Below are 15,925 nucleotides of genomic sequence, written 5' to 3'. Positions count from 1 at the left end.
AAAATAACATTACTCCCATTTTATATCACAGGGTGAGGCAAGATGAACTCGGTGAAGACCACATTCACACCCTTTGCTTTTGTTCATGAAGTCTAATATATTAGAGTTGGGTACCAGGTCTGGGAAAGAGTCCCAGAGGCATTCTCTTCTGTCAGTGATTTGATACCCAAATAATTTCAGAGACCAGTCACATGAAGGCCTGATTTATACCCAACTTAGTCACTACCAAAAAAAAAGGGGGAATTATAGTGCAAATTTTGTAAAACCTGTACAGAATTTTGGCCTGTGTTTTGGTCTGCTCTATCCAGATTACTGAAAGGAATGGGAGGACACTCATCAACTTGAAGATGCTTTGGAGCAGGTCTGATTCCACCTAGAAATACAACCCATTTTGAAGAAGCGAGAAAGGAAGATGGTCAAAGGGCAAGAGCTTTGTTTTCTTGAAGTGTATAAATCCACAACTGCAAGTGGAAATCTTGTCTCTGCTCACGGAGGTCATGTCAAGTCTTATTAGTCGCCAGCTTCAGCGGACCTTTTAAATTTAGGAACCAGAACAACTTCAGGCCCAGCTTTGACAGGATATACATATGGACTGACTGAACTAAATGAACTTCAAACAGGCAGTGTTTTGGAATGGAACACCTCCCTGACAGCTGCAGATACTAATTTTATTAGTGGAAGAGGAATAGGAGTCTTTCTCCTGACCTTTCCCTATTTGGTTCAGTCCAGTATTCTCTAACTCCAGCAAGTCCTAGAAATACTAGAAACTCAATTAATAGAAACAAAAGTCCACATACACCATCTTTTAGATCTGGATCTGGTTTTCTGCAGTGCAAAGAAAAGACAGTCTCAGCAATATGTTGATGATATATAACTTGGTGCTTGAGTTTACAATACAAACAATTCATTGTGAACTGATAAATAATAGCCACTAATCAGATAATAGCTGTATGTTATACAGCAAAAAGAGAATAGCAAAATTTATCAAAAGAGTATGTTCCTTTGACAGTTACATTAGTCACAAACGAAGATATTCATTCGTGTTCCTTCTGGTAAGGGCTTTCAAGGAAATTTAATTTCCAGAAAATGTGATTTTTAATTTCTCCATCTGATATATAAGGGAAAATATAGAAGCTATAGAGCACAGGCTAGAGACTGAAGAGACCTATTCCGTCACCGGCTGAGGCTAAACATTGCAACAGTCACTTTCATGAAAAGAGAGTATTACACTGATGTCCTTTGCAAAACACTTTGAGGTCTGAAAACTGCTAACTGTCGTTACTGTATAACTAAGCCCAAGCTAAAAACTTCTCTGAGGATACAATGGCATGCTTGCCTCTGCCCAATAACTTGAATCTTATTTATGAAAAAAGTTGGAAGCGAGTAGAGGTTGCCTGACTAAGGCTTTTGCCAAAACCCATCCTGCTTTTCCAATAGCTACCTAGGATCATATGCCTGCCATCTTTCACCTACCCATTGATCTCAGAAAGAGAAAAAAATCTACAAAGTGTACAGTTGTTCCGTAAGCTCTTTAACTGCAAAAGAATGTCTTTGTTGTTGGACCTAAAATGTAATGAAATTTTGTTTGATTTAGAGGATGGAATTTATTGCAAAAATTGGTAACAAGCTTATTCAGAGCTGTCAAAAATAAGAAGGTGATTTTTTTGTTCCAGCATATCATCTTCAAAATAAATCACTTTGTTGTGTGCAATTCTTTAGCCAGCTAAGAACATGAAAATTTATCTGACAAAGTACAAGCTATCTATTAGGACCTCTGCAGTCTTAGCTACACGGAGGTTATAATAATAGGTTAAAAGTACACCGTAAAGGATGTGGGTTTCCAACGCAATCTGAAGAAAACTCAAAGAAGTGCTCAGGTCTGGACTACACTCACCCATGACACGACTGATAGCCAGAATGTGGGGAGGAACTTGTTTCTTGAAAACTACACAGAGAGATTACCACAAGATCTATAGGTTACAGGATTACTATGTAAAAAGGATGACTATACTACCCTACTTTTATAGCATTTATATATAATATACTGCACTTCCCTGGACTTGAGACAAAGAAACTATTTTTCTAGGATTATCCTAAGAAATTCATAAGTAATACAACAAAACGCCACCCCTATACAAAATTCATTGTAGTCAATTCTTAAGGTCATTTAAAACAAGGAAAAAACACCCCCACACCACATAATATAACAAATAAACTTACTAAAGATATGCAAGAGTTCCTCTTTCATGCCTAAAAATAATAATAATGAGCTAAAAGCCAACAGCCATGCAATGCTGTCAGAAGTCATGCAGTCTATGTCTTGATAGACTTGATAGGCACATTAATGCTATTTTCATCTCAACATCAGGGAGAGAGAGAACCAGTTGAACACACCATTTAAAAAAAAAAAACAACCACAACATTGTTTAAAAGCTCCCAACTCTCATTTTGCAATATGGTTATTTTCTGTTTTCTGTTGCACTCTTCCAATTTTGGTACAGTTCAGTATCTTTACTTATAAGAAATTCCTGCTTGGCAAGCAGGTGATGCAGTCAGAAGTGTGTAGGAAACCTCGCTGCACACTGTTACAATATACTGCATCATTACTATGAAATAATGGATGCAGAAAAGCCACACAGGAACAAAGATCCCTGTATGGGGAGCTGAGTTTTCCCAAGTGTGATGTATCAGACAACACGTTCTTTCTCATCAGCCCCAGCTGGCCAGCGAAGAAAGACTAGGACTGCTCTTTCAGCATCCCTGGCCCTCTCTCTCACATGGAACACACTGGCACAAATGGCTCTGCATTGGGCTATGGAAACATGCTAAACCTGCACAACCTCTGGAGAGCACTCTCCTCATCGCACAGGGGAAGCAACCTGCCACCGCAGAAACAGCCATGACTGTAAAACATCTGGTTTATGCAAAATCCTGAATGTCAGCTAGGTCCCAGTATGGTGGTGGTGGAGGAGAAAAGGGTGAAAACTCCATTCTCCACCTCATGTGGGTGCCTTACCTTTATGACGTCTTCATCAGCTGATTTGCACTCAGTGGAGTCCGAAACATCGACCACCGACCCATCCTCCTGCACAGCAACAACCTTGACTGGAACAGACACCGTTTTGCCCGTCAGAATGGCCGTGTTAAGGACTTCCGTGTCCTGTATGCACACACGCACAAATGAAGCATGTATATATTATATACATATACACTTATATATATATATACTTCTATACTTAAAGAAGTATAAAACCATGAGAATGCCACAGGGGTCAGACTGATGAACCAAACCCTGCCTCTGACAAGGACGGGGCAGAGGAGCAACCCTTCCTTGCACACACCCTTTGAGCTCCCTGCAGTCAATGGTTTAACAACTTTCTGAGCCAAAGGCTGCATCTGGACGATGATGTGCTTGTTTTGACATACACATGGAGTTACTCTTTTTGAGCCCGTTTACAGGTTTGGCTGCTGTGACAATGGTATCTGTAACGTAATTGCACGCGAAGGCACGTCTGCAGCTTGGCAGAACCACAGTGCTATTTGGGGACAACCTCCAGAGGGTATCAGCAACTCTTCCCATCCCTTTCCCCCAGATCATGCCAGTGATTTGGGAGGTGATTATCAAGCATTACAATAACAGCATTTCTTCCTTACTGTTCCAGTTGACATTGTTGTGAGTTGACCATTTTCCCTTTTTGGGACATAAATATATGATGAGAAAAACTATGCATGAGGTAGGGTATTCAAAACTAACCAATTTTTTTAATCTTTCCCCAGCAAAATCCCACCTAGAGATGTTTTACCACGTTTGTCTCTAATCCTGATGAATTCACAGTGCTGGCATTCTAATGACTCCATTAACACAGCCTTCCTCTGTGTCTCAGTATGGCTGCAGTTTGATTAATTACTCCAAATGAGTTGCTGCAGAGGTCCCTGCCTTGCCTAAGCAGGTATGCAGACTGGAGGGGAACAGCCTCCCAAGGCCTACAGAGCAGCCTGGCTCTGCTTGAGCAGTGCTTACGGCAGGCCCAAAACCTTACACACACGCGGGGCAAGGAACGATCTGCTTTCATAGAGATTCCATTCCGCCTTCTCGAAAAGCCGGCAATAGGAAATACTGCTTTGAATCAATCCACTTTTCATTTTTCAACTTCCATAAAACTAATTGCTTGCCAGTTGGGGAAAAAAAAAAAAGTCGCTTCAAACTAATCTAACTTTAAATTCCATTATTAGAATGGGTGGAAGAAGAAATGGATTTTAGTGAAAAATTTGATGGCAGCTTGCACAGGGAGATATATTCACTATCATTTGCTTGTGTCTGCTAGCTAGATTGATAGAAAATAATGGGCATTGACCACAAGCTAAGGACAGCTGGAGAAGACCAATAAATACTTGCAACTAAGATGTATTATTAATCAATATTCGGAAACTTCTACAAAAAGCACCCTGAATTAAATGTGTTGAAGTACTAATAACACTAGTGCCAGCTAACTAATATAGTCTACTACAGCTTTATGGGCAGTCATGTTCCAGAAAAGCATTTAAGCATGTACTCCAGTCCATTTCTGTTCAGAACAGCACTAAAGTACGTGCTTAACTTGACACTTAGATTTCAATGTGATTTAAGCATGCGTTTAAGCTTTGTCCTGAATAGAGATGCTTTTCTGAATAATACCTCATGAAATAAATATACTGTGTTTGTTCTGTTCTTTGCGAGGCACAAACCAGATGTTTTACATGGTAAATGACTGTCTAGTTTTTGTTTATGCTGAATGGGCTCATTTATAACCAGCTGGCATCCATGAGGAAGGGACACTGGGAAAGCAACAAGTATGTGACAAAAGTGGAAGTGTGAAAGAACAACAGTAAAACCCTAACAAAGCCCGAGGTTTGAACAAAACTAAGAAGAAAATGCACTGTCAGGTGAAAGAAAGCAATTAGATGCTCCTCAGGTGGAAAGAGATTGTATAAGACAGACAAAGAGAAACTGAGGGTGCTTCATCCACAACTACATCAGAGAAGAGGTAGTTCGATTTCATCAAACCAAGAGCAAATATCCCATAAATCCAAAGCCATCGGTCCAATATAAACATATGCCAGATATATGATGAAGACATGGTGGTCCTGTGTCAAAGCCCTCCCAAGAAGCAGTTTGCCAGTACGCTAGTTCTAAGCCATTCTTCAAGGGCAGTCATCTTCAGTGCATCAGGGGAAACAGTATTTTTGCCAAGGTCACAAGCAATGAACACACGACTAATTCTACTTCCAAACGCTCTGTCTGTTAGCGCAGCCAGGTAACTCCTACATGGCAGGGGCAGGCGGCGCTTGCATGCAATTACGGTCTGAGCCAAAGCCCTACTGAGTCACAGAAGAACGGCTTCTCTTGACTTCAGTGGATTTGGAATCAGGTTTTCAGCAGGCCTCTACTAATTTCTCCTTTGGTTTTTGCACTGTTCGTTGTATCACCCTCATGTTGACCCTCACGTGTGACAAAGGATAAACAAAACCTCTAGCCTCCTTTCAACTCTAAGTGCTGCTGCGCTACCAAGTGAAGTCGGACTTCGATGCTCTGAAGGATAATGCAAAGTTTATAAAGACATTTGCATTACTTTCGTAAACTCTCCAAGAAGATGAACATGCGAGAAAAGGTCTTAGAAGAGACACCTCATGACCCCGCTATTTGCGGGTGCTCTGAGAAATACACTCATCCTACTCGACACAAGCACTGTCCTGAACCTTCCCTCCTTCCCAGCACGAACAGGTACCCACTGTGCTAATTAGCTGGTGCTGCTTCACAAAAACTACACTTCACTGGTAAGCAATTCTACTATATAAATCAATATTTCAGATGCCTGATGCCTGGATTGAGTGTTACACAAGTATAATAGGCTGTGTAAAGACCTCTTTAAGAGCTGGCTATTTATAGACTGAAAAAATATATTTCCTCTGAGGAAGAAATATGAAGGCCAGAACTGAAATAACTGAATGTCCATTAGATTTATAAACAGACATTTTTTTTTTAGTGCATCTTCAGCAACTAATAGCATTTGATCTAGATTCTGTTAGGCTTGTTTTGTATTTCCATAGTGGGTTTACTGCAGAAAAGAAGTGTTACTGAATTTAAGATACCTGTGCTGGTTATTACTAACAGCATCTGAACTGTAGAGAGGGGTAATAGTGTTGATTTACATAGGCAGGTCCTCCCATATGGCACAGCATCATTTGGGACAACACCCAGGACCACCAGCACAAACCTCTAACTGCTGACATTGCAAAGTCCCAGGTGAAAAACCGGGAATGCCTTCGTATTTCTCTTGTCAAGGGTTTCAGCTGTGAGATCTTGACCAAAACCTTCCATTCAAGCAGCCCAGGTGGAAGCTACACATTCACATTGCAGGCTCTACCCCTGAATAATAATTACATGCATGTTTATCTCCAGCTCCTTCTCTGTACCTGAATGCATTAGCACTTCAGCAGAGCTCTTCTTAATTACAGCTGTAACCTGCTAATAGCATTTCTTTGTTGTCTGAAGGAATCTACTTCTTATCCAGCCTAGGCTAAATTAAAATTTAATACAACATCAGGTCGCAACAGAACTAGGAAGCAAATGACAGCTGTTTAATTAAAACCTAAAGCTGATTAGATGGCACTACTGAGAGAAATACTCAAGAGGAAGAGCAGAAAACTACTGAAACTCAAGGCCAGGATAATGGCTTTATTTAAATATGAATAAACTCTGCGCACAGCCATAGTAAATGTTTGACAACTCACTGCTTTGGACAAATGGGGGAGAAATGTGAACGGGAGACACGTGGAGAGTCATGATAGAGCTGTGATTACCAGCACCGCTGTTCCCTATGTATTCCCTACGTATATGCAGGGATTACTGAGGAATGACTACAATAGGTAGCACAAACCGATCAAGGAACTCCAGGCACAAAGTTCCCAATAATTAGCCTTTAAACAACACCACACCAACCTAAGTCCTCCTTAGGCATGTGACTCTACAGCAGCTCACCCGGCTACTGTAAGACGACATGACACAGTTTTTCCCCCCTTCTTCTGGCTGAAAAATAAAGACATGGAGAAAAAGATTACGCGTCTCACAAGAAACCATCTCAGGAGGATGCGCAGGACACAGGTTATCTAGACCCCAGCCCAAAGGTGCCAGCGCATCTTTCCTGCCCCTTTGGGAGCAGACAGCATCCTTTCCACAAAGTCTGTCCAGGCACAAAAGCCCCACGCCGACCCAGTTTAATGTGACAGATATCATCCTTGTGATTAATGCACAAGCTGGATGTGTTTTTTCAGAGGTTAACAAAACACGCTACAGTACAGTAAACCCAATAAACACTCAATTGTAAATCAGGAGGGAGACCTAAAGCCAACCCTATTCCACTGACAAATGCTACAGCTAAATGCCTTTTGGCATTTAGTTGAAATGACTGTCTTCAGCAAAGAAGGCACAGAGCTGAAACATTTGTCTGCAGAATTACATTCCTTCATTATTATTTTTTTCCCCAGAGTGTACCTCGCGAAAACACATTTGTAATATTAGAAGGAATCTTTAGGAACCAGTTCTCCTGCCTGGAAACAGCATCTCTTAAAAAATGTAAATTATAGGGCAGATTGTGACGTGTGGGCTGGGCTAGGGGAGTTTTTTTTATTTGATAAATTATTCACCACCTTTTTCTTCAGATCAAAGAGCAAGGCAATATAAATCCATTAAGCAAGCTTAATATATAAATTAGATGCTTTGTTGAAATTATTATAATCCAAAGCAATTCTGTACTTTTCCCCCCTCATAGCTGAATACCATTTTAGGTTTCCAATCCATATTAATGAAGCCTGGTTGCTAGAAAGCTATTTATATTTTCCACCATTGTATCAGGTGAGATATACCATTTTGTCACCTAATGGTGAGAATGAACTAGGATTATGTGTTTATGAAACAGTAGAAAACAAGCAATCTTGCAAAGAGCTCATGTTGTTCTTTGACCCTCTTTCTTCCCTACATTCATACAGTCAGTCCGCTTCATGCCAAGGAGCCAGACCCCACAGTCATGCCAGCAGGAGAGCTGCTTGCTGCTTTGGCAGATGCCCATCAGTCGTTACTGGTGGGCTGGACTGGCAATCACGCCTGCCCAGGACTTGCCTCAAGTCTGCAGAAGCCGTGCATGTGAAAGGAATTACGTTAGGAGTCCTAACAAAGAGCCAAACAACAGCTAATTACTTATTCTGCAAACATCATTTCAGTGGAGCCACTTGTGGAATCAACTATTGACCAAGTTTTCAGGTGTCAAGAGTGAGGTCTAAAGCGTAACCACGCACGAGTCCTCCTGCCCTGACAAGCACACGCACTGCTAGAAGGTCATTCCTGCTCCCCTCCAACCTCCCTCTGTCTCTGGCTGTTTCCTCATTTCAGTTTCTTATCCAGCATATCGTTACTGGGAGCAATCAGTTATGACAGATGGCAAATCACACGTACTGCAGGCTATCGTGTCAAAGTTAAAGGTCATCCTTTATCTCCTTTTGTTTACCTGCATAATAGCTTTACTTCATACTGAGATCCCAAAGGAAGAACAGGCAGGTGCATATATTCTGCAGGAGAAATTAATTAATGTAGATTGAACCATACAGAGAGGTTCTTAATCACCAATTCTTACAGAACAATGTAAGCAGCTACTATTAGCCTAATTGAATATTATTCTAGATGTACATTACAGTGTGTGCTGCAAAACCAATTTGCTATAGCAAATATAGACTCCAAAATGGCATCTTATTTGCTAACTTGTCTTTTTGCCGCAGGTATTCTGAAGGAAGCTCTTTCCTTAGCAGAGAGTACCTGGCACGTGCAATCAGCCAGAGTGGTAATGCTGTCATGGAGTTCATGAAAACTAAAGTTGAGATTTATTCCATTTCCATGTTTTTTTATGAAGGAAATTCAGCTCATTTTGAGGTTTATGTAGGATGAATAAGCAAAACCTGCTGCTGAAGGTGAAACCTGATTAGAAGCACAGATACTGTCATATCTATGACCTGAGGCAATTTTATTTTATTTTTTATAACTCCAAACAGATCTGCCCCCATTAAGCAAAGGTTCAGAACGCAGCCTGGTGCACTTGGCAGAAGTAATTGCAACCTGTCAGGCAGCCTCCACCATCTCAGCTAAGTACCGGTGCCTTCTACAGGAGCAAAAGACCTTTCCTGAGACTGGGCTCATGCTATTCCGCTTCAGCCCATTATGTCCCAGTAGAGTTTATTCTCCAAACCTGCTGTGTTAAACATCATGACACCATTGCTCTGAAGTGCTTGCTCGAGGTAGAACGAAGGGGAAATTCTTACAGCTGGAGAGCAACTATCACGCATCTGATTTTAGTTGTCTGCACAGAGAACAGAGGCACCAAGAATTCCCAGCTTGTGTTTCAGGACCTTTAAGTACACCGAGAAATACAGGACCTAAGGTCAGCCTGAAAGTATAGTAAACTGGAATTTCATACTGGAATTTACACTATGTTTAGAGATCTGTATAGTACCTGAGCATTCATCTGACAGACTTCTGCAGTTCTTCTCAATAGGAAGTAACCATTTTTAAGTATATTTAGAATCTCAAAGTTCATTTAAAGATGTTGGGTTTTTTTCCTTTTTTAATCCAGAAAAATATGATCATATTCTGACTTAATAAAATTGTGGCTCACCTCTCACTGAAATCGAACAGCATTCCCCTGAATTCAAGAGGATACAAAATGGGTAGAGCTGTCTACTCAAGAGCCTCAGCACAAGCTGACACACTAATGATTGTTTTCAAATGGCCATGAAATAATAATGGTATGAACACTCCTCAAAGGCATTTGAGGCACTTTTTCCACAGAAAAAGGTAGGGAGGCCATGCTTTGCTAGTGTAGGGAACATAACTACTGGATCCACTTGAGTACCAACAGTAGTTGAGGACATCATTTTCTGGCCCTGTATCTTTGTCCCACAGGCTTAATAATATTTAACAACATTGTGTATGGCCATTTTGAAGAATTTTTTTTAGACGTCTCTCTAATTCCTTTCCTAGTCATCACAATTTCTTTTGGAGATGGCTGGAAGGAGGATTTTCTAGAGGAAATTCTACGCCACCGGTGCAATGGGAGAGCTGGCAACTTACTGGCTTGAAAAGGCTTCAGTTTCACAAGTGCAAAACTACAGACACTGAAACATAAGGTTGCGTATCACATGAGTTTACTGCCGCAATCTGTGTGCTCATCTTCTACCATGAGTGCTACCTGGGCAGAAATCCATGTCCTTCTGTAATAACAGCTGTTTAATGCTATAGAAGAATGCACAAATTAATTACAGCATGTCTACACAACTTCCCAACATCCTGCAGGAGCATCCTCTCACGCTCCGGGAGTGTGGGTTCTCCTTGTGCTTTGGACACGGTGACTTGCTTCGTTAAGCCATTCACAGAGTGGCTATGGCTTAAGATTACCTATTTATGAACAGAAAAAGATACATGGGAAAGTGACGGTGACATTGCGCAAAGTCCTCTGCAATGCCCTGCCAGAAGACAGTTGTCTAGCATTTGCTAAACAGGGGGTTCTTTGTATCTTCTCCTTCAGCATAGTTCAAACACTGGTGTAAGTACAGAGCTCGTAACATACCAAGTAAATTCAATAAAGAAGTATATTTTCTGGTCATAACTAGATGCATGTACCTATTAACTATATTTGAGAAGCGCATTATGGAGTTTAAAACGGAATAGAGATCTACTAGATGCTCACATTCATCGTCCTGCAAAAGGAGGATATCATTTTCCAAAGAACATGGATCTGACAGGAAAGACCCATGCCTTACTCAAAGAAGTTTCTTTTTTTTTTTTCCTGAAGATGGTCTGCCTTATCTGTCAGGACCAGACTGTTGTACTTACTTATTTTAGCTATTGGAGTAATTTCATGGGCTTGTATTCGGCTACTCTCTGATGTGCTGCAGGACTGGCTTTTCAGAGAGCAAACGCTTTGGAAGCAGACGGTTTCCCACTGTCTGCGCTCCCTCAGAAAGGCTGTTCTCCCCCAAAGTGCCTGCGGCGAGTGATTCATTCTCTGGCAGTTCCTGTCTCAAGCACATGTCTTAGGACAGCAAAAGTGACACTTTGGAAGTTTCATCTCTCTCCATTGCCTATGAAAGGGCTCAGATGTCTAGTTTAGACTTGATGTCTAGAATTAGGGGAGAGAAACTCTATCCCTTCCCGCTTTCAAAATTCTAAACAATCAGTGCTTATACGTTACTGTTAGCTCCTTTACTAAAATTTTCACACCGCTGCATGTTTCCTACAGTGACATAGACTTCACAGGCGATACAACTGTGCCTTTGAGCCACTTTGCTTCATAAAGCTGCCTACTGCTGTATTCGAAGCAGTGAAAATTAAAAGCAGAAGAATGTATCTGTAGCCAGTCCAAGCATCAGCCTTTACTATCCTTGCACACTCGGAGCCTCCTGGGGTTTTATTCACTGATTCTGGGAGCACCCGTCAACTGTACATTGCTCATCCTGGATCTGCCACTCCACTTGAACGCAGTGTTGCCTTTCAAGTCTTCAACATTTACTTTCTACTTAAACACTACAGAAGATGTCTCCTGCCTGCGTTCAGAACTGCCTGGAAACTTTTTTGACAAAGAGGAAAAAAAGTTTCTTGACAAAAATCAAAAAGCATAAAAAAGACACCTTTGAGAATATTTTCTTTTGAAAAAAGCAAAAATTAAAAATTGTGAATTTTTTCAAATGAGAATATTGATTTTTTTGAAGTGAGTTTTTGAGAGTCTTATAACTGATCTAAGGACTACTGGAGGTTTTTTTCTTCCTTCCTCTACTTCTTCTTGGCTTGAATTTTATTCCCTGTTTTAATTTTTCACTCTGGTCACCTTGTACCTGTTCAGAAGCGCTGCCTTGTTCCGACATGCCCCTATGTCTGATTATTTCCTTTTTTGCTCAACTTTTATAAAGAACAACCTCTTTTTTATTCAAGTTCAGAATGAAATCCCTTTTTTGTTTTCATGATTGAATTTTTCAGTGAACTCTTGTGCAGTGTATTTATTTCCTGCAGACCAGGACAATATCATCTGTGTTTCAAAAGCTAAGCTACTGCTTTCAAAACATCAGTATTTTTCCAGAGTCCATCAGTTTTTAGGAGACAGTCCCTCGAACTAAAGAATGTTTTAAGAACCTGTGAGAAAAAGAAAAAAAGACTGACTGGATTCTGGAAGTAATTATAATAAAGATCATGAAGTAACACGAATGTAAAAGTCCTGTGACACTGGGATCAAACTATTTAATTTTTCTTCTTTCCCCCGTCTCTCTTTCATCTGTTCTAAAAATTACGTATTGAACGATTTATTTAAATTACTCCTTATAGTACCTTGTCTTTCCACAATACTTCAAAACCAGTCCTCAGCTCTGCCAAGGACAACAGGACAGTTATCTTCATTATACAGCTAAAATAACTGAGGCAGAAGAAATCCCACCAGGCCAGTGACAGACCAAGAAACGGAATCCATATTCCCAATGTCCTAGCTCCACGCTTTTTCTGAGAGGTTACGCTTAAACTTGCTGTCTTCAGGCTGTTGGTTCTGTACAGTTTAAATACCAATTCCCACATCTTTCCTACTAAATGGCCTTTTTGCATAACAAGTAAATGCTGAGCATGCATCATCTCAAACAGTTAATTTATTGGTTGGTTAACTGAAATGCAGCTGTGCAGCAAAACAAATATCAGTGACTATAAAGAAATATAGAGGGCTACAGATAAAGCAACCAGTAACAGATGCAAGGAAAGAAAGAATTACTTTATTACTTTTCACCTTTCTTAAGCGGAAAACGATAACGGCATACTATCTGTGCTGGTTTTCCTGGGATAGAGTTAATTTTCTTCATAGTATAGGGCTATGTTTTGGATTTGTGCTGAAAACAGCGCTGATACTACAGAGATGTTTTCGTTCCTGCTGAGCAGTGCTTACACAGAGTCAAGGCCTTTTCTGCTTCTCACCCCACCAGCAAGAAGGCTTGGGGGGGCACAAGGAGTTGGGAGGGGACACAGTTGGGACAGCTGACCCCAACTGACTGAAGGGATATTCCATGCCATGGGACGTCATGCTCTGTATATAAAGCTGGGGGAAGAAGAAGGGAGGGAGGGATGTTTGGAGTTACGGTGTTTGTCTTCCCAAGTAACCGTTACGCGTGATGGAGCCCTGCTTTGCTGGAGACAGCTGAACACCTGCCTGCCCGTGGGGAGCAGTGAGTGAATTGCTTGCTTTGCTTTGCTTATGCGTGCAGCTTTTTCTTTACTTATTAAATTGTCTTTATCTCAACCCACGAGTTTTCTCACTTTTACTCTTCCAAATCTGCCCCCTGTGCCAGCCGGGGGGAGTGAGCGAGTGGTTGCGTGGGGCCTCGTTGCCGGCTGGGGTTAAACCGTGACACTCGCATATACTTTAACACCACAGATAGATGAATGCGCTCAAGAGAAAAATCACAGAATACCTCTTCATATGAAACTACTGCAAAACGTTCCACTTTGAGAGGGATTCCGATCGGGCTTACTATGTCATCTCACAGGTGGTTTGAAATGGGGCAAGACAATAGCAGACAAGGGGGATGACATTAATGTTTCTCAGGAATAGAAATGGAAAGTGACAGTATTATTGGTTTTCGATAGAAGCATTCTGTAAACAGACAAAGGTCTTCCACTTATTATTCTCTGAAAGCACGTATATATAAAAATCACAGCATGTTTCTTTGATAAAGAATTTAACAATGGTTCCTTATCTTTATCCCTCAGCACCAAACTCAGTTCGAGGAGGGACTCCAGCGTATTTTTAAAACTTTTAGTTTTAACCTGTTTGCAAACTATATGAAGTAGTGTCTGACTTGCTTTTCCATCTCAACAAAAGGCACTGAAGGACAGAAAGAAAATGAAAAAAAGACTTCTATCTTTGCTTCCAAAGTATTATCTTCAGAATTAGCCTTTAGAAGTCATTAAGACATTATTCGAATTCAAACTTTAAAATCTATTTCTTTAGAACCTGTTACAATATGAGTAATGGGAAAAATACTGATCTTCCAGAAAGATAAACTAGGTACAGCAAGAGAGGGAAAAGAGAATTACCCAATTCATGCTGAAGAACTCATCTACAAGAACTATCTCAGTGGAGGAAAACGCCTCCCATTTGCTGCCATTTTACTTTTACTTATATTTTGTGCGAGACACAAAATTACACAGCCTGACTCAGTTGCAAAGAGAAATTAGATCACCACTACTGGACTGTTCAAATGGAATGAACATTTGCTATTCGCCTCCATTAGGGAAATTTATCTTCCTTAAAATTGTCTGTGTTAACCATTCATTCTCTACTTTTCCTCTAAAAACAGGCAGATTTCCAAATGACAGTACATTTATTTCTTCTTTTGCAGTACCAATGTCAAATTGTTTTCTGTTCTAAGGTGGGAAGAAGGGAAGAAGGCCAGGTCTAATGCCATATTCCTTCTTGTACTGCAGCTGATGGGGACCTCTCGCTGCATGGTCATTGCTCCTGCTAAATGGACAGACGAATATAAGGCAGGATGTTTTTACAGGAGATGCAGCTTAAGAAAAGATAAGGTTCTCTGGCATTTTGACACATCATTTTAGCGAAGGATTGACAAAGAAGGAAAAAGTGTTGCACCTAAAAGTCTTCATAAATGTAACACAGAATTCCAGCTCAAAAGTGCTTTCAGTTGAGAGCACCCCTACACAATTACCACACAGAAAAGAGCAAGCTCTCCTCACCTTCCACTTCTCCTTATAATTTTGACTCTTTCCCTTCTTTTGTTACACCCTGAAGTATTCAGCCACGTTCTCCCTCCCTGATGACATCTCGCCTCCTCGGTGGTTGAAATGCACTAGCACAGCACAGATGTGGGACAGCACTTCCCACATTTTGTTTTCAAAGTGTTCCTCCAGAAAGGGATGGCCTTACATAAATCAAATTATAAACACTGTCATTCAAAGACCAGTAAAATTTTACGTCTACTTCACAAGAATACAAACAGCAACACAGCAAAGGAAGTTCAGCTCCGCAGCTGCGCGTGTTGTGACCCCGCAGTGAGCTGTGGACCCAGAGACGGAACATCTCCCCACACCGCACCACTTCCCACACCATCTCAGCACAGCTCAACGTGCTCTCCTTGGATTTTTTGACAGACAACCCTTTAGGAATAAAATCAACGAGCATGTCACGATTGAAGCGTGTTTATGTTTAAATCCACGCCATGAAGATACGAATGCAAAACCTAGGTGAGAATAGTCATCTAAAAAAGCTGAACCTGGGTCTGGGAACAAGAAAGTCAACACGAAGAAATTAGTGAGAACATGGGGAGTAAAGTGAATTTTCAATTTTTCTAGGCAAGAGGAATGATCTGAAAACAGATAAACTGGATCTTGAAACAAAAACTATGTTTCAATACATCTTTGTTCCTTTGCTATGATGCAACTTCATCATTTTCCAAAAGCCCAAGAATTATTGCCAGAAGGCACCTCGTAACAAAAAGCAGAAAAAGATGATCAAAAGTTTCACTTCACTTTCTCCTACTTTACTGCACATTAGTTTTGAAGGACAAATGTTTGTTCTTTTATGGCCAATATGATACAAAGTGCTCAACTAATGCCCAGCTTCTAAAGTCACAGGAGCACAACAACTACATCAAACATACCTTTATATTTGTTTTTCGTTTTTCATTAAATGACATTGACATTTAACTAACTGCCCAAAGGTTACACTCTCTTAAATGCAGCAGTACCTGGCATTTTAATACTGTTTTTCTTCCTCTTTGTTAATGAAGGGAATTGTGCAAGTTGTTGTTGATTTAGTTTTGGATTTTCCCCCCCAGTAGTGTTGTAACTGAACTC

The 15,925-nt window shown here is 40.7% G+C and overlaps 1 protein-coding gene across 1 annotated transcript in view; it reads right to left on the bottom strand.

The window, feature by feature from the left end:
* Positions 1-15,925, bottom strand: part of TMEM132B (transmembrane protein 132B) — a 260,442-nt gene that overhangs the window by 48,936 nt on the left and 195,581 nt on the right. The window contains exon 5 of the mRNA XM_063351141.1: positions 3,017-3,160. Coding sequence (XP_063207211.1) covers positions 3,017-3,160 — 144 coding nt within the window. The remainder of the gene's footprint in view (positions 1-3,016; positions 3,161-15,925) is intronic.

Source organism: Chroicocephalus ridibundus, chromosome 13 (assembly GCF_963924245.1).
Source record: "Chroicocephalus ridibundus chromosome 13, bChrRid1.1, whole genome shotgun sequence".
NCBI lineage: Eukaryota > Metazoa > Chordata > Aves > Charadriiformes > Laridae > Chroicocephalus > Chroicocephalus ridibundus.
This window is presented reverse-complemented; position numbering and strand designations above follow the sequence as displayed.